Source organism: Falco biarmicus, chromosome 7 (assembly GCF_023638135.1).
Source record: "Falco biarmicus isolate bFalBia1 chromosome 7, bFalBia1.pri, whole genome shotgun sequence".
NCBI classification, from domain to species: Eukaryota; Metazoa; Chordata; class Aves; order Falconiformes; family Falconidae; genus Falco; species Falco biarmicus.
The window spans coordinates 59016105-59037338 of NC_079294.1; the positions used below are offsets into that span (position 1 = coordinate 59016105).

Sequence of the window (21234 nt, forward strand, 5' to 3'; positions counted from 1 at the left end):
CGGGGCGGTGCGGGGCCTCCCTCTCCCCGCGCGTTTCCCCTCAGCCGCGCTCCTGCCCCGCACGGCCGTCCCCCCGCCGCCGGCACTCGCTCCCGCCTTCCCGGGGTGTCGTGGCGCTCTCCCCCCGCCCCGCCGTGCGGAGCGGCTGCCCCCGCCGGCCGGCCCGCCCCCGCCCCGGGGGGCCGCGGCGTCCCCCTCCTCCCGGGGGCGGTGCGCGCTGACGCGGCAGCGCCGCGGCTCCGCCGGCCGAGTCGCACAATTATGAGAAAGAGCCGCCGGGCCGAGGCCGCCGTCAGCGCCGGGTCCTGGTGCGGAGTCGAACCAGCGCCGTCCGCCTCGCCCCGCTCTCCCCTGCGGCCCCGGAGCGCCGTCCCCGCCCGGCCCGTCCCCAGCCCGCCCGCCGCCGCCGAGCCCAGCCCCGATAGATGGAGACAGGCCCCGCCACCGCCGACGCCGAACCACGAGCGGGAGCTGCCCGGCGCGAGGCGAGCCAGAGTCGGCGCCGAGACCCAGCCCGGCCCTGAGGAGAATGGTGAGGGCGGCGGGGGGGGGAGGGGGGGTGCCGGCCGCCGCTCGGACGGGTCCCGGCCGGCCGCTCCGGGTGCCGGCGGCTGCGGATCCGCTTCGACCCTTCTGGCCCCCGGGCCCGCCTCCGCCGCGGCGGCTGCCGCCCTGCCCGCCCCGTCCGGGGTGCCGCGGCGGCGGGAAGGAGGGACCCGCCGGGCTGACACCTCCGCGCCGGAAGGGGAGGCGCGGGCTTGGCCGCCTGGGGCCCGGCCCGGCCCGGCGTCACCCCCGGCCCGCAGCTGCCCGGGCTGCCCCGAGCCGCCGGGGCGAGGCAGCCGCCCGGCATCTGCGGAGCCGTCCGGTTGGTGCCGGCGGCCCGGCCGCGCCGCCCTGCTGCCCTCCGCCCCCCGGCGGGGGTCCCGCTGCCCGGGGCGCCGCCTTCCTGCGGGGCTCCTCGGCGCGGTGTCGCCCGGTACCGGAGTGGTGCGGCCGACGGCGCCGTTCCCGGGGATGCGGCTGTGCCTCCCGGCTCGTCTGTCTCCCCGTGTCGTTTGTACCATTTCGACGCGTTGCCATGTCCAGGGGAGCGTGTGAGCCCTTGCAGAGAGCTGGGCGGGTTCCTACGGGAAAACACGGCTTTAACCCCAGCTCTGTCTTTGGCTGCGAGTCGGTTCTTCATCCTTGCGAATTTATTCCTTAGGTGATGCTCACAGAATTCGGAGCGAACCACCAAGCGCTTTCAGATAATTTTGAGAGTGCGGAGCGTGGATCTGTGGATTTCCATGCTCTGCTTGAACTTCCAGCCAGCTGCTTTGTTTCATGTCAGATAAAGGTGTTCCATGTCACAGTATATCCTTCAAAACCACAGGGGTTCATACCTGTGAGCCTTCTGTTTCTGACGATACCTGTGAGCTGTGTAGAAACGCGGGCCATCTTTTTCCAGAACCTGCAAATCCAGCACCCTTCCAGCAGGAGCCTTCCCTTTGGCTTTTCCCACTGGAAAGCGCGCTTGGCATCTCCCACCTGTGTGGTGGTACTTGCACTTCTCTCCTGAGGTGGTTTTTATTTTTTCTGGGGTGTGGTTGGTATTTAGCTGGTTTGGGTTTTAGCTCCAGTGTTCAGTCGGTGCTGACATAGCCTAGAAATGCACAGATTGCTTTTAACCATGATAGATTTGTAAACTGATTGCGGCTCAGGAGTTTTGCTGGCGATGTAGCGTGTTTGCAATGTTTTATACTTACCCCGTGTTTATCGGATATTTTGAAGCCACTGTTTAAACAGGTGTTTTGCCTAAGTTGAATGTGGGATGTTTAACGCAGGTTCGTTTTGCTAAAAATTTCCCTGCTGCTGCATGACTGTTTAGCAGTTCTGAATAATTGCTGGGCAGTGTCCAACTTTAAATCAGGAATTATCCTCAAGAGTGAGTATTTCAGTGTGGTAATTCTGGGATTCTGGGAGTTAAGTCTTTTTGTCTTTTTTTTTTTTTTTTTTAATGTGTCTGTGTGGGTGAGATAAGTGTTTGCTAGATCATCCTTCATACCTTCTGGTATGAGGCCATTCTTGACTTAGCTATTTAAAGTAGGTGAAAAAACCTTTGTGCATGTGGAACTGTTTAGGCTGGTGTTGGACTGTTTGTACCTTAGTTTCCTGATGTTTCGCTTTGATATTTTTTTTCTGCTTGTTTGAACTCAGGAGTGGAAGGGTGATTTTCACTTGTCGAACAAAGGCACCTTGAAACATCACTTTGCATTTAACAGCTATCTCACTTGTATTTAAAGATACTCTATCAGATCGTCTACCTCCCCACGTGGATTATCTCAGAGAGAGGCACTCCATTGTGTTTTAAACTTTCGTTTCTTTTCTTGTCCCTTGAGGCTCTGCCTAACTCTAGTCTCGCTGACTTACCTTTTTGTCTTATCGCATCAGCCCTGCTTTCTCTGTTCTGCTGGCGATAGACTGCAGGATCCAGACTCCTCTCTTTTTTCCCATCATTATCTTTACCACTTGCTGTGCTTCTCTTTCCTGGAAGCTTTTCACCGACACCCAAACTTTTCCTTCTCTTTCTCGTCCCTTCGTGATGTGCTTTCTGTTAACTGTTCGCTCCTTGTGGACGGTCATGACAGATGAGTGTTTTCTAAACTAATCGATGTTGTCTTGAACTTAATTGATGCTGACACAATAGAGTTTGGCCGTATCAGTTTGTCGACTTTACACCAGTAATGCTGCAAATCAGTCTCTAAGAGGACTTGTCAAAAAGTGTGTGTGAAGGGAGGGAGATACATTTATAGTCAACAGTTTGTGTACTTGACAGGTTTTTGCATAGCAGGTTTAATTTTCTTTCCCAGAAAGACCCTGATTACCCTAAGTAGGAGTTTAATACGTAGCTATACTAGCAGTGACACTCTTACTAAACTGATGCTGTCAGCGTGTTGTCAGAAACAAGCCCAAATTTGAAGTTCTAGTCTTTAAAGACTTGAGGTTGGATTTTGAAATTGTGACTTATGCCTTCAAAAATCAAGACAACGAAATGATACTTCTCATGCCAATATACTTAACCTGAAAAATGTATCTTTGTCTTGTTCCTTTTTTTTTTTTTTTTTTTTTTTTTTTTTTAGATATTTATTTCTTTTGGAATCCTTCGTTTCCTTTAATCGTGTCTACTTTGGCCGCAATATTTGCGTGCCACCTTAATTTGCTGAAGCAAGTAACATCAGTTCTGGTTTCTTTGTCTCACTTTTTTAAAGGCAAACTGACAGTAAAATCAATGTGTGTGTTTTCCAGAACTGAAGTTTTGTCTTTGAGGTCATGTTTCTTGTTTCTGATGTGAATAATTCCATCTTGGTGTATTTTAGCTTCGCTGGTTGAAATTCTGGCAGTTGACTTTTCAGCAGATAAATTACCGAATAATCTCAGTCTGTGTGTATATTTGGATAAGGTACTTAGCATGATTATTGAAGATAATGTCACTTCTTACCTCTGATACTGCCTGTATCTACTACTGTAGGTAGTGGCCTCTGACAAATTAGTCTATATGCTTCATTATTTCTACAAAAGTAGTCCATGATACTGACTTGACCTGTGGTAAAACTTGGGAGTTTGTTGCATTGTTTCTTTATGTTCCCTGGCCTGAAACTTTCATTCTCCTCTATTGTATTCTCTGCACTCTTGTTATTGCCCTTTATTTGATTTAATTCCATCTCTTTTGCTCAAATCATGAAAATGTACAGGTAATAGTGTCATGTTAATATATATTGCGATTCAACCTCTACCAAAAATGATCTACCTCATTCTTGGTTTCTGTTATTTTTATTACTTTAAGCTTAGCTTTTCTTTCACTTGAATTGTAGATATTTTTGTATTTCAAGTAATAGAAAGCTAACCTAACAAAAGAACCAAAAAAATAAACCCCCAAAACCTTTGTATTGGCAAGCTTAGCTTCCTGACCTGGCTTGGTGCAGGATTAGTGGGGCATCGGTGCTGCTGCACAGGGGAGGAGGCAGGGTGTGCGGGAGGTGACTGCTCTGTTTGGTAGCAGCCGCTCGCTAACCCGGTGCTGTTTGGCACACTGAACCATGGCGTCCGGCTGGATGGGACCACGGGCCTCAGCAGCAGTGTTTCAGACCGGTCTCCATCACAGCTGTTGCACTGACGGAGAGAATGCTGTTTTTTTGAGGAGTGGTGAGGCTTTTTCAGCCCCCTTTACGCCCATATTTTGCTTAGTATGTAAAGTGGATATGAGACGTTTTAAAGCAGGGGTGTGAGCCACTTTCTTTAACTACCAGGTTTGCTGGAACCACAGAACAGCTCAAATTTGTTTTTCTCCCCAGCCACTAGAATTCTTGAAGGGAAGCAGGGACAACACGTGTTGTCTGATGGCTGTTAGGTGGGCAGAGGAAATTTCTTACCACAGAAGGAAAGGCCAGTGAACTTCTGATGGGATAATGAAATAAAAAAACCAAGAGAGAAACTGGGATAACTAATGTTGTTATCCTTAACTGTATTGGTTTGGTTTTTTCCTTCTCAAGAATTGGGCAAAAAATATTCTAACTGTATGGGAGATACAGGGAGAAAAATAGCTGTTGCTGATTGTGGTGCTGATAATTCCCAAAAGCTGCCTTATGAAAGGACTAGAATATTTAACTGTGGAAAGTGGTTTGACAACATAATGGTATGAGGATGTTGCAGGAATAGCCTGTAAAATAAATGTAGTGGTTGATTGCCAAGAAGATTTTAAAGTATGGTAACAAACTTGACAGCACATTAGAACAGATTAAACTTGGTATATAAGTTCTGCATTTTCTTCCCCTTAACCAAAGTTCAGATGTTACTGAGGTGGTAGGCTTGGATTAAACCTTAATTCTGGGAGTGTCTGTGTTTTGTTTTTTTTTAAATAAATTCTAAAAGTCGCATCAAAGTTGCAAATTATTTAATACTTATGTTGTTAAAAGCAACATATTTTTTTTTGCCTAGACTCTTACAAACTCATTCGAAATCGAGCTGTTTCATGCATTTCTTATTATCGGATTTTCTGAGATGTTTGATCTCTCTGTGTGTATGGCAGATGTGCAGTTGCGGGGTTAGTGTATCCCAACCCATTTTTATTTGATTTCATTTCAGCTGAAGGAGGATGGCGTTTGATATGTGTGCTAGCGTAGCTGTTGACTTTCTACAGCTGCAAAATTGGAATGTTACAGGCTGATTCCAGAATCAAGTTGGTACTCTGTTGTGTGTACTTTGACAGCTAACGTTTTCAGAAGATCATCCAACTTCAGAAAGCTTGGTTGATACTTCATCTTCAACCTGTCTGTGGAGATCACTAGTTAGCACTCAGATACAGTCCAACATGAAGTGCTTATTTTGTTTACGTGCACATCATGTGCTTTGCAAAGAGTGTGCAACTGGCTAACTTTCAAAGAGTATAGGTAGATGTGTGCCTGTAGCTTGTCTACGCCTGGAAGTTATGCACATGTGAATCTTATCAATGTCTAGACTTAGTGCTAGTAATTGTAATAACAAAAGGTTGGGGAGGCCTTTTTCTGAGTTGGAGAGCTTTGGAACTCTCTTAAGGTCTGTGACAGCCTGGTTAGGCTTTTTGCTTCCTAGTTGGGGATCCCAAAGTCGGATATGGATGACTCCCAGTGCTATTGGATTCTGTCTTTAATTGTTTACTACTAATCAAGTGAGATTTTAAAAAAAGAAGCTGCAGGTTCTGAGAATTGGCATATTTCTATTAATTTCTGATTTGCTGATTTTTATTTTTTGTTTTTATTTTTTACTGATAACCTTTTGGGTTATTAATGCAGTATATTTTTGCTGTCATACACTAATCCATTCCTGCTGTTAAAGCTCTAAATTAATTTAATCTAGGTGTTCAGTCTTTCACCATAATATAACTATGTAATCTTCAAAGCCTGGGAAAAGTGTCAGTTACAGCTCTGTCAGTTTTAACACAATGATTATTGCAACTGAATACCAGCCTTTGTTTTGTGCAGCATTCCCACTTACCTCTACCCAAAGAGGTAGTTGTTTTCTTAATCTTATCTACTTGTCTACTTGATTCTTGTCATCTTTGCTAAGAGACAACAGAAACAGAAAGATGCCTTCACTTTGTAGCCTCCTACCTTGTGCTTGGTGGTATTTTGCAAGATGACTCTGGTTGACAGTTCTTATCCTAATATCTGGGAAGTTTTTCTTTGCCTAATACTGCAAAGTGGTAATCAATTTTTGTGAATGAGGACTTGACAAACATGACTTCAAATTTATGTTTATGCCTTCTGCAAATGATTTTCTGGTTGCTCTGTTAGGAATACTGTATTTCACAAGCACTCCTTGCCTAAAAAATTCTAGATTCAAGGCACTTCTAGAACTAGTACTACTCAGCAGTCCAGGTCTTCCCACTATTACTCACTTCATTGATAATATAGTTCCCAAGACGGACCTGGAGTGCCTGAGGTGTGGATGTGTGTGTTGCAGGGTAATAATCTCAGATGCAGGGCAGGGTCGATGTTCAGGTCCATAGCATCTTTACTAGCCGCTCCCAAATCTGCCAAAACTTCTTAAAGGTGTGGCTGTAATCCAGTCTAAACTCACCTAAGCCCTGGCTGTCACCCTTCCACCTGTCTCTTTTGCTTCCTTCTGTACTTGGTGACTGTTTTGGGATCTGAATTGAACAAACATGTATTCTAATCACTTCCTTTTTTTTTTTTTTTTTTTTTGAGGATTAATTATTTTGTCGGTCATTTCCCTGGATTGGCTCTCCATGTGACTGCATAAGTGCCAGTGCTGGTATGAGATAGGGTGGGATCATGTGCAGAGGCTTAGGAAATTGGACTGTGGCACACCTAAACTTGATGTGAGCTGTGAAGCTGGTTTGGAGGCTTGCTTTGAGGTGCTTGAGAGTTGACTTGTGCCATCCTGTTAGTAAGTGTTCAGTTACTCTGCGTGCCACCCTCTCTGTATGAGTGTTTTCTCTGTCTTACAGCCTTGTGCACAGGCATGGATGGAGCTGCACCATCACAAGTCAAGTTCTGTAGCCTCTTTGAAGTATAAACCAAATCGCATTGCAGACCTGGTCTAATTGTACTGCAGGCATGTAGTAGCGACGTTGGAATACTTCTGTATCTAAATTTCTGTTTAGATAGGATGCTTTTCTTGACATTCTGAGTGTGTGCTACTAGATGTAAGATGACTTTTTTACCAGGTATGCCGTGCTGTAGTCTGTGCGCTGAGCTGCGTCAAGATGAGTTTGACCCTTCCCATCAAGTTATTTCTGTTGGCAAATGATCCACTGCTGGTAACTTGTCTCACATAACATGATAATGCTAGTTTTTTTCTCTCCATCTTCTTAACATGCTGCTTATTTGCTTTCTAGTGCTATTCCTGTTCCTGTTTAACTTTCTCAAGAAGCTGAACCTATTTCTTTGGGGTAGGAGAGTGCGAAGCTGCATGCCACTGATGTATCTGACAGAGCTCAGCACAGCAACCATGTGGCCAGGTTCAAAGAGGGTCACACCGATGTGCAACGTTGTTAAAATTGCATGTGTATTGGTCTTGTGTAGTAAGCTTAATACAGTATACTGGTTTGTGGCTAGAGCCAGTCTGAAAAAGCTCTGCTTCCTTTCAAAGCCTGTCCCTGTGGCTGCTGCGGTCATGCAAGTATTTAGTCAGGCATCACTTCAGTCACCTGAATAGGTTAAATTATGCATGTGCTTAAGTGACAGATGATTTGAGCCTAAAAAAACCGGTTGTGTAATTACAGAACTGTTAATCAACTTTCTCTTCAATTACAAAAATCAGTTAATCTACAGGAGTAGGTGCAGTTAATGATGTTTGAAATGTCAAAGTCTTACCAGTTTCTCCTGTGTTCCCTGGCTGCAGTATTGTCTAAACTGTAGTTTGCAGCATTCTGTTAAACAGCAAATTTAATAGAGCTTCAGCTGAAGGCATTAGAAGAGTGCATGGCTGAGGGTGATCTGGCCAGAAAGTCTGAGAGTGATTGATCTTGAACGAATTCCTGCTCAAGGTAGTAATCTCACACTAGGGAAAGAGTAATGAATCACTGATATCATAGCTGACAAATATCCTAGACAACTTTCTAGGAACTTAGCATCGTCTGGTGTTGCAACGCCTCTGGATGCAGAACTAGTTGGAAGAAGCTCACTCCTGATTTCACAAGCTGTAGTTTACTGACTCCTTGATCGTGCTGCTGCAAATGTTCGCAGGGTTATGCTGCAGACTAGCCTGTGGGGCAGCCCTGCCAGCACTTACCTTGGCCTGCTTGAGGGGCACTAAACAAAGATGTGAGGTTGGGATGGACATTAACCTCTTAAACCGGCAGGAACTGGCTTGGCAGCCAGAGGCATTGAAAAGCAGAAATATCCCCCTAACTAACCTTTGTCCTTTTAATTTGTGCCAGCTTCACAAATGCTCTTGATGAGGACTGAAGCCTTTGCGTTGTTAAGCAATTGGTCTGTCTTATTCTTGGTTTCTTTTGTAAAAGTTTTATGTGGCAAAATCCCCTTTCAGTTTTCAGCTGTAGAAAGAACAGTTTGTATGCGTGCAGTTTTCCGTGTAAAACCTACCTCAGTATGTAGCAGTCATGGATTCTTCACTGTTAATTTCTCTGTAATTGTTTCAAATACAGTAGTGAAACAATGCGGTCTTTTTATGTTGCTTATGTAGGGAAAGAGAGCAGAAAGCACTCATCATCCTTGTCCTGGTTTGGGCTGCCAGCTAGCATTACAGGTGAACGTTCTGCGGTGATGAAGGCTGCTAACAAACGAGTCATTGTTTGAATGCATCATCTGGTTGTGCTCGGTGTTTTGTAGCCCACAAGAGAAATATTTGGTACTAGTATAATCATAGTACTTTGCTGGACAACACGATACAGTATACTTTAGGCTGCACTTTCTTTGTGCTGTAGAAAATGTGCAAGACTGAATCTTTTCTGCTTTCAGAAAAATCCTGTTTTCAGGTTGTAGAAAGATGTTTTCTGGTCACATGGATGTAGATGATCTGCAGAATACAGGTAGACTTTGCAGAGAGGGGGAGGATTATTCGCAAAAGCTAATTAGGCAGTGAGTCCCTAGGCTTGCACAGTGGGGACTGAGGGGGATTCAGAGCAGCTCTTTTCTCTCCTCTCTGCAGAGAGAACGTAGGAAAAATTAGCACTGCTAAGATAAGGTTGGTCTTTTTTGACTATCCTCTTGGGTGTCATTACTGGTTTTTTCTGATAAATATAAAGATCTTGCATGCAGGACAAGAAAAATCTCTTCTAATTAATGTATTAGGAGTTAGTTGGGGTTTAATTATACCATGAATTAGAAAAAAAATCTTTAGTGCCAGATGAGAATGGATGCTATTCTTAAACCCAGGGTATCTTCTCACCTAAAATGTGACCTTAGGCAGTATGTTCTTGCTTCATTGGCAGCTCTCTGAGAAATAAAGAAATACAGTTAGCTTCCTTTCCTTCCTGAACATCAGGATACAGGTGCTTAAAAAGAATGCCTTTTTAAAGTGTGACAGATCTGTAGTCTTTTCCTGGATGCCTAGAGTAAGTAGGCTTTGGGGGATTATTTTGATGTACCTTGACAGTATGCTTAGATCAGCTCAGCTGTTTTGCTAACCCAGTATCTTACTGCTACCAGAGGGGATGTTTTGCTTCCCACCCTCATCGTGGCCCTGTGGTCCTTTCCTGTGCCTTAGTTTGCTGCCCAGTTTGCATCTGAATCAGTGCATTCTGACATCAGAGCTACCTCCTTCTTTTTTCCTGGAAATAATGTGGTGCTGCTTAGGGAGTTCAATCAACTTTGCCTTCTCTGACTGCACCCTGGCTGTATAATTTGAAGAATTGCATCTGTTAAAGCAAATATTTCCCGTATGTATCTTGGCTTTGCCGTTACCAGGACCTCCACCTCCTTACTGTTGTCTTTTCTTTCTCTAGAATGATAGTCTGTCTGCAATCCTTTCCCCCCGTAGGCCGGAGGGGAGCTTGAGGTGTAAGTCCAGTACAGCTTAGGCGGGTCTTTGTGCCACGTACCACTCGGCACTGGTGAGCTTTACTGGAAGTGAGTGCGCTGGAAGTATAATAAACAGAAAACATTTACAAAGTGCAAGTGGTGCTGTGATCTCTCAATATAATTTAATTAGTTGTTCCCCCCACTCCACAAAAAAAAGCTATTTCTGAAAATCATTTATTTAATTTTGGCGTGATTATTTAGGCTTGTGGTGTTTAACATGAAGGTGTTGCAGCTAGTTCGGTTCTGTGGGTAGCCTGCAATTCTGCATCGGCGTTTGGTGCGAGAGCTGAAAAACTGTACTTTCTTTGACCTGCTTGAGTAGGTAATACCTCTACCACTATGCAATAAGCAAAAATTAGGAGATAAGATGGAGACAGTAAATTGTATATCCTACCTGCATTGCTTCATTATACCTTCAGTTAGTGAACAGTCATCTGGAATGGATATCCTGTTTTACATTTCAGATATTTTTTTTCTTGAGTTGATTTTCATTTTATCAAATATATTTAGTTTTCCTTGCTAGAGCAAAAAGGGAGTTTTTGTCCTCACAGATTATTCTGCTTTTTAGTTGGTATTATCCAACTTGATGAATCAGAGTATTTCAAGTCCATACAAGTGTTTGATAAGAGTTTTGTGCTTTTGATTTGATATCTGAATACCCAGCTGGGGAACTCAAGCTTACTAGGGTAGGAGAAACACCATCTTCTCTTCCCCTCTGCATTAGAGCTAGCCAGACCTAGGTTTAAGTCAGTAGTTAGGCATTAGGATATCTGTGCTTGTATCTTAATTAGCAATGCTGTGAAGTATGTGTAAGATAGGAAGCTTGGTAGTGCTTTTGGTAAATGGTGCAGTCAAATGGTACGTTTTAGCAGCCTGAGTATTGACTTGGAGGTAAAATGAATGACTTTAAGCTCTCTCACAGTACGTTGCATTGTGTAGGTTTTACAGGTCTGGCTATAATATTTAAAAGAAAGATTAATGAAGAGGGATGCAAGAGTGTAGCTGAGACTCTCAAAACCTACTAATAATAAAATGGTTGGATGCTAATGGGAAAATCAGTGTAAAAGAATATTTCAAGCAGTCATCATGAGGTTGTGATGGTGAGCTCAATTTTTATGTTTGACTAGCCTCATTATATCAACAAAATAAGACACAGTAGCTCAAACAGCCGTTCCCCTCAAAAACAGAGGGTGGAAAATTTTAAAAATGCCTAAATAAGCATTATATATTATTTCAGATGGTAATTAGCTGCTTTCACATTTGCCTAAATAAACCCAGTTAAGTTTCTTCTTTGCACTTTTCTAGAGTAAACAGAAACTACTGAAATGGTTTTAATGGGGAGCTTTATCTTCTGATAAGAGTCTAGGTACACGGATGTCTCTAGAATGCTGTCATGCTACTTGTGCCCTGAGATGAGGGCTGCGGGCGGCGTGCACTCTTGAGCAACTGCAGACCTAGCTCGCCCTGGGAGGAGAGCTGGTTCTCTCTCCTGGGGGCAATGGAAGTGTAACTGAATCCAGTAGCTCTTTGTCAGTGAGCTGAATTTAAAAACGCTTAAGTCTTTGTAATTCGACAGTAGGTGAAATATACTAAGCAAATTCTTGTTTTGGCTTTTCTCCCAGCTCACCCTACTTTCTCCATCCTGTTCTAATCTCCCAAGAACTCTGCTCGCTGTAGAGAGCTGACCGAAATGTTCGCTTCCCCTGCTGTAGCTAGCAAATACTGGGACATTGGTGTGCAGGCGTGTACCCCATCACACCTCCATGATCCTGTCCGTGAGTAATGCACGTGCATTCCTCTTGCGAAGGAAGTGAGAACAGTTCAAGGGTTGTATGACTGACTTCTGTCTTCCTCAGGCAGTCGGCTCCAGTGCTGATATTTTAATTCTAGCCTGGGACCAGCCTAATCTTAATTTTCTGCTCTGAGGTGATTTCTGTAACTTACACAAAGTGACTTTTGGTGTGGTTCTTTTTTTTTTTTTAAATTGTACTTGCTGTTAAAGTGAACAGAATTCCAAATCTGTTTCAGGTGCTTCTTTGTTTGTTTGCTCGCGGGCCTCTTTCCTAATGTTGGTAGTCTTGGTCATAAAAAGAAATCGGGTTTCCTTGATACTGTGTCGAAAGATAAGTTATGTGAAATGTCATCATCCTTAGCAGTAGTTTGGTGCTGTCACCTATTTCACGTCCCACTAGCACTTTCTCTTGCCTTTTCCTCTCACCCATGCTACAGAGAAATATTATTGATTTGTAATAATTTAAATGTGGGCATAATGTTTTGGTTATGTTTTTTTGGTGGTGTTTTGGATATTCAGAGGATTGTCTGAGGCTAGCTATGTCAAAAATCCCATAGTGATAACAAGTTTCCATCGCTCTAGCGAGTTAATAATAGCCTACTTAAGTCAGCAGGCACCAAAATCTTTGCTGTGATGATGGAGAAGTACCTTTATTTGTACATTAAAAATAAGTCAGATCTGTAAATGGGAAAAGCCTGAGTAAGTGGTAGAGCAAGATGAACAACATCCACCCTTCCAGCTTGCTTTTGTAGTTTTAATGTGCTTCAGCACATAATGCATTAATCAGATGTTCATGCACTTCATGAGCTAGAAAGGGAGGACCTTCTTTAAATCTGCAGCTCAAATAAAGCTGAAATACATCCTTTGCACAAGGTGAGGTGAACTTGCAAGCCTGTATGCTATCTATGAATAGTGGCTGCCAGTTGAGCTTTTTTCATCTGGGAACAAATCGGAAGCAAATCAAGGGTAGGGTTTATTTATTTGGCTGCTCACAAGAACCCTTTCCTACTGCTTTATTACCAGAGGTGGTCACAAACTCATTTCTTGCATCTGTGATTTGTATTCCCTACGTGATGGGGAAGGGACTGGAAGTTGCTTGGGGAGGACAGGCAACGGATCCAGGCTATGTGAATTGTTTTACCTCTGAAAGCGTGCCCCAAGTCTCATTCCTTCCAGAAATAAACCCAGAGTTTATGGATTGTCTGTTCATACACCCTATGTGGCACGTGCAAGGTAAGCCCAGCAGCTGCCAGAAATGTGAGGTATGAACCAAACTAATTCTTTCCTGTGGAGTAAATCTGGTGAGCCAGGAGGTGCAGAGGCTTCCACAGCCATTCAGTGTGTCCTGTCGGTCCCTGCGGAAAGGACCAGGGAGGGTGGCCATCCTTGATACCCACAGAAATTATCTGACCCACCTGAAAAGGCATGGCAGGGTTTCTGTTGCGTGTTGGTGAGTAGTTACGCTGACTCTACCTTCCTGCTGGTCTCATTTAAGGGAGCATGTAGGCTTGCAGTCTGCATCAGCGGTAAGGTTAGAACGATTGCAGGCTGCAGCTAAGTCGGTGCTGCTGAGAGAGGTAAAGGGGATGCAGACTATACGGTTCTATCTCTGTAGATAAGGAAGGCAAAGCAGTCTGTTTAAAAATGTCAGAGATTTGGAACTGGTTTAGATGGGTGTCCCGGCAGAATGAAAAATGGGTTTTGAAGGAGGGACCCCATCAGAAAGAAGCAGGCGCTGTATGACAAGTTTGCAGACATTCCTGTGTACTTCTGCCATGTATTTTTTTGGAACCTCTCATTTGAACAAAGTGGGTATTAGAGTTAAAAATGCTGGCTGAAAAGCTGTGGCTGTATTTTCCTTGCAGTTACTACCACATGCTCCCTTTTTATCCTTTTCTTTCATCCATGGTTGTTAAGTTTTAGGGAGTGAAGAATTATTTTCATCTTCTTTCAAAACGCAGTGGTTTGTTGCTTCTAGATCATAGCTTTGGTGTATGTTTTGAAATGCTTTATGGAATGCATCGAAATGTGATTGGTCTAGGAGATCATAGAAAGTAATTTATAGATTCTTTAGAAGGGCTGAAATTTTTTTAGCTTGGGATTTCATTAGTTGGGAGGGTTGGAAATGCGAACTATTTTGAAATCAGTTTACTTACCCCAGTTTACAGCAGTGAAACTGGTTTACCTTCTGCTGTGTTTTCTTTTTCTACTAAAATTCCAAAATCTGTTGGGATCTGAAAGCTGGGAAATAAAAATGCATTGCTCCCCTTGCCCCCCTCCCCCTCGCCGCCCCAGCATGCCATCTGCTATGCTGACACAGTCTTACAGAGTCTCTGGTTTTGGCAGGTTTATTTAATTACTGTATCTGTTATAATTGGACATTTAACTCCAAAGGTGTTTATTGTTCTCTTGGCTGAGAGAAAGATGTTCTGGAATTACACCAGTGTGTGCGTCTCTTCTGAAATCAACTGATATTCCATTGTGACCTGAGATATCTCATGCTGTAGAATCAATTGTGAAATATTTTCCAAGTATATCTTAATTTATATTTTTGTATTTTAATAGATAAAATATATTTTATGGATTATTATTAGTTAACCTCTTTTTAATGCCTTGTATGGATGGTGTATGCATTTTAAGATTAAATGCTTTCTAGAAAGGAGGAGTAATTTTATGACTGGTCTAACTACAGAACAGCATGCATGTTCCTTTGGGTGTTAAACCAGCAATTTAAAAAAAATTATTTAAAACATGCTGGATTTGCCCCAAATTTTCCACTGAAAGACCCGTACTGAAGTTAGAACATAACTTTCCCAGTAATGTGGGTAAAGTGGATTGAGTTTGGATGTAATAGAAGTGTCCCAACAATGTTAGGTCTGTTGTGGGTTTTATTCTGGTGCATCAGGATTAAGAATAACAACTCTGGAATGTTAAATTCTGTATAAGAATTTATGGTCTTCTGAATTAAATGAATCTACAAAAAAATTCCCCAGACAATTTTATGCTTTGTGATTGTATGGTGAAAAAATTCTCACAGAAGCAGCCAGTTCTCCAAATAGCACATAGGAATAATTTTTTTCAAGTTCAAGAGAGCTGTAAAAATCCCTTTTGACAAATCCCAAGTGTTCTTTGCATCCAGACCTGCATGTGGATGTGGTGAGTTCTGTGGCGACTGCGTTACGTCAGAGAAGAACTTGATGAAACAATAGCTACTCTGTTAGAGACCTGGATTTCTGTGAAATCTGTTCAGAGCAAATCTCCTGAACTGTTTAATGAAGAATGGGATTGTTGAAGGTTTGTTTTCGGCACTAAGGGAGCCATTGATTTGAAGATTCCTATCTTTGCTCACTGGCTCATTGGAGGTCTGCTGCTGAACACAGCGTGCAGAAAGCTTTCTCTGATGCCCTTTTCCCTTCCCTTCCCTACTTCCTCAACAGTTTTTATTTAAAATAAAACCGGTATTTTTTTGCTGTTGAGCAATGTATTTTCAGGACCGTAGCAGTATTTTCACTGGAGAAGTCTTTCAACCCAGAAAACGAGAGCTGTTTGGTGTCTTATGAGTCAGGTGAAGCCGGGTGAACTGTTCTGCTCGGAACAGGATCGTCAACATAGCAGAGACACCTTTGGTGCGTGATGGGTCTGTCTGCCTGATCCGGTCGAGTTCTGTGACAAGAAGTGTGCCCAAATGGGTTTGGGAAAAAAATAAATGAAACAACATTTCTGCTTGTAGATGAGGCTGGTAGTTGTTTCAGAATAATAATGAAATAATCCTGATGTGGACAGCAGGTAAAATATCCTTGCAAATATTTTTGTTTGTAGTGGATTAAACAACAGTTTAATGCACAAGTTCTCTTTGAGTTATATCCTTCACAGGGCTACGTTAAAGCCCTCTGTGTAAGTATCATTTGGCATTGTGAAAATATTTGGGCCTTTTTGTCTATCTAGTATTGCACATATCCATTATTTTCTATAGCAGTTACTTTAAAAAAAGCGATAAGGTTGACTGATACTCTAGTTATTGATTCAAGAACAAATTTTGTAGGTTTTTTTCTGTGTGTTTTGTATCCTCTGGACAGACAGCACTGTTACTTTTTAGCAGAGAGTCTTTTAAATATAGTTTGTAATACTAGCTGGCTAAATGCTTTGTTTTCTTCCCACCTCCTTTAAAAAAACAAAACAAAAAACCCCAAACAGTAATTATAGAGGTATGTAATTTTAAATTGCAAGGAAAGCAAGTAAATTAAATGTCTGGGGTTTGCTGGAGCCAAGAGTTTGAAACAAGCATTAGCAAATAAGTGGCATCAAACTGCCTACCTTTTTCTTTTTTCCTCCCATCTGCTTATTTACTTAATGTTAGCTGAAGTTCTGAAGACTTTCCTCAAATGATAAATGTTTCCGTGAGGAACTGAGTTGTGGTCTGCTAGCATTTTTAATACAAAACTTTAGGTGTTTCGGGGGGGGGAAATATAGGTATAACTGTCTTTAAGATAACTCTTCACCATACACAGTGGCTTTGTTCCTTAGCTCATCCTGGGATGCACGTTTTTAGTATCGTTCAGTTAATTTGTGCCATGAACAAGCCCAGGTACTTTGCCTGGAGAGCAGATCTTACCACCTTAAGGGTTTGAAGCCCCTGCTGGAAATCTCTGCAGAGAGCTAGCGTGTGTTTTATTTATGGCACCTCTTCCCACAGTAAGTTTTATGAATTCTAAACGACTCGATATGTGTTGATTTAATTGGGTATCATTTTCGTCCTGGTGGTTTGGCTTTATTTGGTTTTATTTGACGTATTGAGTATGCGAGCGATAAGATAAAGGTTTGTCTGGAATTTCTGCCTCTCAGCTGTAGCTGCGGGAGGCCGGAGCTCAGCTAGGGGTGAGTTGGCCGGGCAGGGATCACAGTTCAGTCCCACGGCACAGCACGTGTTTGGCTGATGGAGTTGGGTCAATTAGATAAGAGATCCTCTGGTAAATCAGGACAAGAGTGCGTGCAGTACGTATAGTTATATAAGAAGCAGTAACTCGGTGGTGGATGTTTCCTTGAACAGGCAAGCTAAAGGATGTGCTTAGTACAGGGTGTCACTTAGAAATGTTTTGAAATTTATCTTGTTGGTTGCAAGTGTCCTACAGACAGGACTGCTCTATGGCAGGGCACACATGGCTATTCCTGCTGCAGTTTCCACTGTATCTTGTTTTCAGGCTCACTGAAACTTTCCATGTATTTTCTTTTGCCCAAATGGAAACTTAAGCTTTTTGGAAAATTGGAGGTGGTAGGGAAAGAATACAGAGTCTATTTTTAAATAAAGGACAAATGAAATTGGAAGATCTCTTCCTTTAAAAACTATTGCCTATATTGAACTGCCATATGGTGTAAGTGAAGATTTGAAAGATGAAATACGACGTGCCATAGAAAGTGATGTGACTTCTAAATTTGAAATGGAGGTTCAAATCAGTACACAGTCAGTAATTGTAATATCAATTATCAGCTTTCCACAAAAGTCACAGTTTGGAATACAGTTTTTAAAATCCAGGTCAGTTTCCCGATTTAGCAGGTCAGCTCTATAGAAAAACTGTCAGTAGAATGGCTGGGTTGGCATGCAGCGTTGCAGGTTTGAGAGCAATATATCTGAGATAAGTTAAATTTTAGTTTTGTAGCATATTCTATAATTTATGAACCTCCAACAGTATATAGCATCACAAATGAGCAGAAGGAATAAACTGGGATCCTTTTGTCAGTTATACAGTGTATTTATACCTGCCATATTTGTGTTCATTGAAAGCCATGGAAGTTATTCTGAGATCTTGCAAAACAGGAAGGCTTACTTTCTATACAGAAAATAATTCAGCCCAAACTTGTTGGATAAACTTGGAGAATTTCACAATAGTTTTATAAGGCTTTGCCATACTCTGTGCATAAATTACTGCCCTGCTAGAACTTAGTTGTCTTACTATTTTAATATATTGAATGAGAGGCTCATAAACTCTTACGTGAGTTGAAGCTGGGAGAGTGGTAGGTGGTTGGGTTTTTTTTCTGAGACCTGATCTCATACTGTACTTTGGTGACTGCTTCTTTTTGTATGTAACCTCCTATCTATATAACCTTAATTTATAGTTAGCTTTGTGTTCAAAGTTTCATTCTACAAGGACACTTGCTAAAAATATCCATAGTGAATTTCAGTGAAGATAACGTAAGGAATTCCTTGCATCTTGAGCAGGTACACTTAAATAATTTCCATTACTGGTGCTTTGGAGTGCTACTGCTATTGCTGAATCAAAAATAGCTAATACTAAACCAGCTATGGTAAAACTTCCACCTGTTCTAACAGGCTGTGGGATTATTTTGGCATTTAGATACTTCCAGAAGTGGGAAATACTGAGGTTGGGCACGCATCCTCTTGAGTTTGTAGTTCAGAAAATATGTGGGTACGTTTTGTTTCGAATAGCAATTACAATTATTTCAGCACTCAAGAAACTTTATGAAAGGAGTTTTTTATTGGAAATAGTTTAAAGTATTTCCTTTAATCATGATCCTGGGGCGAGTATATCTCTTCTAGCTCATTGAATAAAATCTATGTGCTTTTTGTTTAAGTTCTTTCAGAAGTACCAAAAGACACAGTGAACTTTGTTGTTTGCTCAGAAATCTGTACAACCAGAGTGGGGTATCTTGCATAACCCTCTACAGCTTAAAGACTGAGCAAAAAAGTTCATAGTTCCTTTTTTCACCCCTTTTTCTTTCCTTTTTCTTGACTAGCTGCACTACAAGGCTCATTCTTTGTATCAAGAGCTCCTGAGCCATGTTGCCTGTAACCATTACGTGAGGTACACCTTCTAGGAGGTACACCTTCTTAACATGCTAGCAAAGCAGGTCACTCCAATCAGCAGTAGTTGCCCCATTACTGGAAGCAGAGTTTAAGAGGTGTAGTTCTGTGATTAAAAGCTTTAATAAGAGCAGGCAGTTTTTCTAAGTCTTGATAACTTGCATACTGATTTTTGAGTACTTGTCTGGATTTCCTATTGTAACTTAACCTTTAGCTGACAAGGAACTATTTCTATAGAGGTAATTGCTGCAACTAATTTATCTTAACAGTGTCCTTATGTCATCTTCCTTTTTCTGGTTGTCACAGAAACATTATGTAATAATAGGTCTTATTTACAGGGAAGGCAATAATGTGTGTCGGTTCTTCCTACATTTTTAATATGATCTTTAGCCATTTATGGGAAATGTCTCTTAGTTAGTGTTCTCTTCTTGGTTTGCATTTTTAATTTTTTCTTTTCCCCTCGACTGAAAACAAGACTCTAATTAGCGAGATCTGTATAAAATATCTTGCAATAAAGATCAATCAGCATAGAGGAGTTCAGAGTTAATTTTAGCAAATGAAAAGTTCCAATTATGTTTTAATAATGTAATAGAGCCTTCTCTGTGTAAACAGCATAGATTTACTCATGCCTTAATGAAAATACTTTCACTGCTGAAGAATAGAGAGAAATCCTCGATGAGTGGTTAGAACTATACATTCTTTAAGATAAAAATTAATTAATGATTGGTTTGTGGGTTTTTTGTTTGTTTAAATTTTCAGAACCGTTTATTATGAAAAGTGGTGTTGCACATGGTGAGCCAGTGTTCCTTCTCCCCAGCTTTGATTACCACTTAATAATAAAACACTATTGCATGGAGCAATTGACGCAATTACTTGTGGTTTATATACTTCAGCTTTCAATATCTAGCATGTTATGCCTGTGATAGCTTGCTTCAAGGTGTGGTTTTAGCCAGCTGGCTAAAACATTTAAGTATTAAATTACTCTTCTTTATCTTTTTGTATTCTGGAGGATCTGCAGAGTTCATATGTAAGCTTGAACAACTGCCATGTTAAGGTAATGGTCTATACAAGATCTCAGTTTTAAGAAATGAAATACAAAAATACGTACCCATATAAACAGTGGGGACACTCAGCTAAGAAAGCAGCTTCTGGAACTGGTATTCATATCACGAAGGCTGAGGCCTGATAGTGTTAAAAAAATACTATGAGAGGAAGAAGCTGAGAATTTGGACTACCTACTGTATGTGTATTTTTACGTAGAGTACAATAAATATACATAAAGGTACATATACACTTATATCAAATTTATTTTTATAACATTGCTAATCTTCTGATAAAGATAGAGAAGAGATAAAGGTGTTTTGAGCCCAGCTCATGTAAGGCGCAGATGTCCTATAGGAAATACCCAGCTTCTTTGTGGAAAGTGATGTGCTTCTCTTTTCTTACCCAAGGACAAAGGAGAGCTACTGAAAGATTAGAAGGACTTTGAGGACAGCGGAGGAAGAGATCTTCTCTTTCACAATCCTGTTAAGATTCAGTCGCTTCGATCTTCTGCTCCAAAAGAAAAGGAAAAAACCAAAAAGGAGGGGAAAGCACCATAAATGTGATAGAATCCTTCATAACTCCATGTTTGCTTATAATGTCTAATATCCTGCTTTTCCCTTGCTTGATTTCTTCTTTTGCAACAGCATCCTTTCCAATGTATAGGGAAAGGAGGTAGGACGGTGGCAACTAATGGCTTTGGCTATTTATTCCAGGTATTTAAAATATGAATTTAAATCTCAAATATATGGTGTATGTGCTCGTTCTGTTGTTCACAGCTCTTCTTCCCCGCCATGGTTGTTCCCTGTGGATTCTGCATCCCTTTCTCCTACCCTTCTTTCTCTCTTGGGAGCACTTGTACCCTGCACCTTCCCATCCTCCTTGGAAGAGACCGGTGACCGTCTTAACGTTAGGACAGAAACTGGAGCAGGAGTTGTTTGCCATCTTGACAGATTCATAGTCAGAGTTCACTAAAACAAAATATTGGAAGGTAGATCGTGATGAACAATGTGGGAAAGATCTGCTGAGTCTGAGAAATACTTTGAAAGAGGGTGGGGAATTCAGGAGCAGTTTTCCAGGGACCTATATTAAAACTAGCTGGTACATTCTTACCTGTAATAATTTCTTGGTATTATCTTAAACTGATCTTGAAATTGTGATGAGTGAAAAACTACCCATCTTTACTGAATCTTCTGTTATAATAGATCTGGAAAAAAATATCTTAGTTTCTTCATAGCTTCCACAGACCTCTATTGTAGATACCTGTGAAGAATATACAGCAGTTGGGTTTTTTCCCCTCATTGTAAAATAGAACAGGTATGAAACTTCTCACGTTTTTCTAAAGGTAAAGTGTAACTGTAGAACAGGACATGCTGTCAGCAAGGAAGAAATTTTAATGCAATGTTAAAAAGAATTTAAAGTAATCTTGCATAATGTGCAAATCGGCATCCCAAGACTGATTTCTTGTTTTTAATTACTAAAAATCATGTCTGAGTTCCTTTCCTAATGTATTGCTGAAATGTGACGTAGACATTGTACATGATGATATCATTTAGCAT

At 41.8% G+C, this 21234-nt stretch overlaps 1 protein-coding gene across 2 annotated transcripts in view; it reads left to right on the plus strand.

Annotated features, from left to right (window-relative positions):
* Nucleotides 1–285: 285 nt before the first annotated feature.
* TRPM7 (transient receptor potential cation channel subfamily M member 7) overlaps nt 286–21234 on the plus strand; it is a 59096-nt gene continuing 38147 nt past the window's right edge. The window contains exon 1 of one of the 2 annotated variants that reach the window (XM_056345638.1): nt 286–532. In XM_056345638.1, coding sequence (XP_056201613.1) covers nt 530–532 — 3 coding nt within the window. In that variant the 5' untranslated portion in view covers nt 286–529. The remainder of the gene's footprint in view (nt 533–21234) is intronic. The other variant, XR_008822946.1, reaches the window with a different exon arrangement.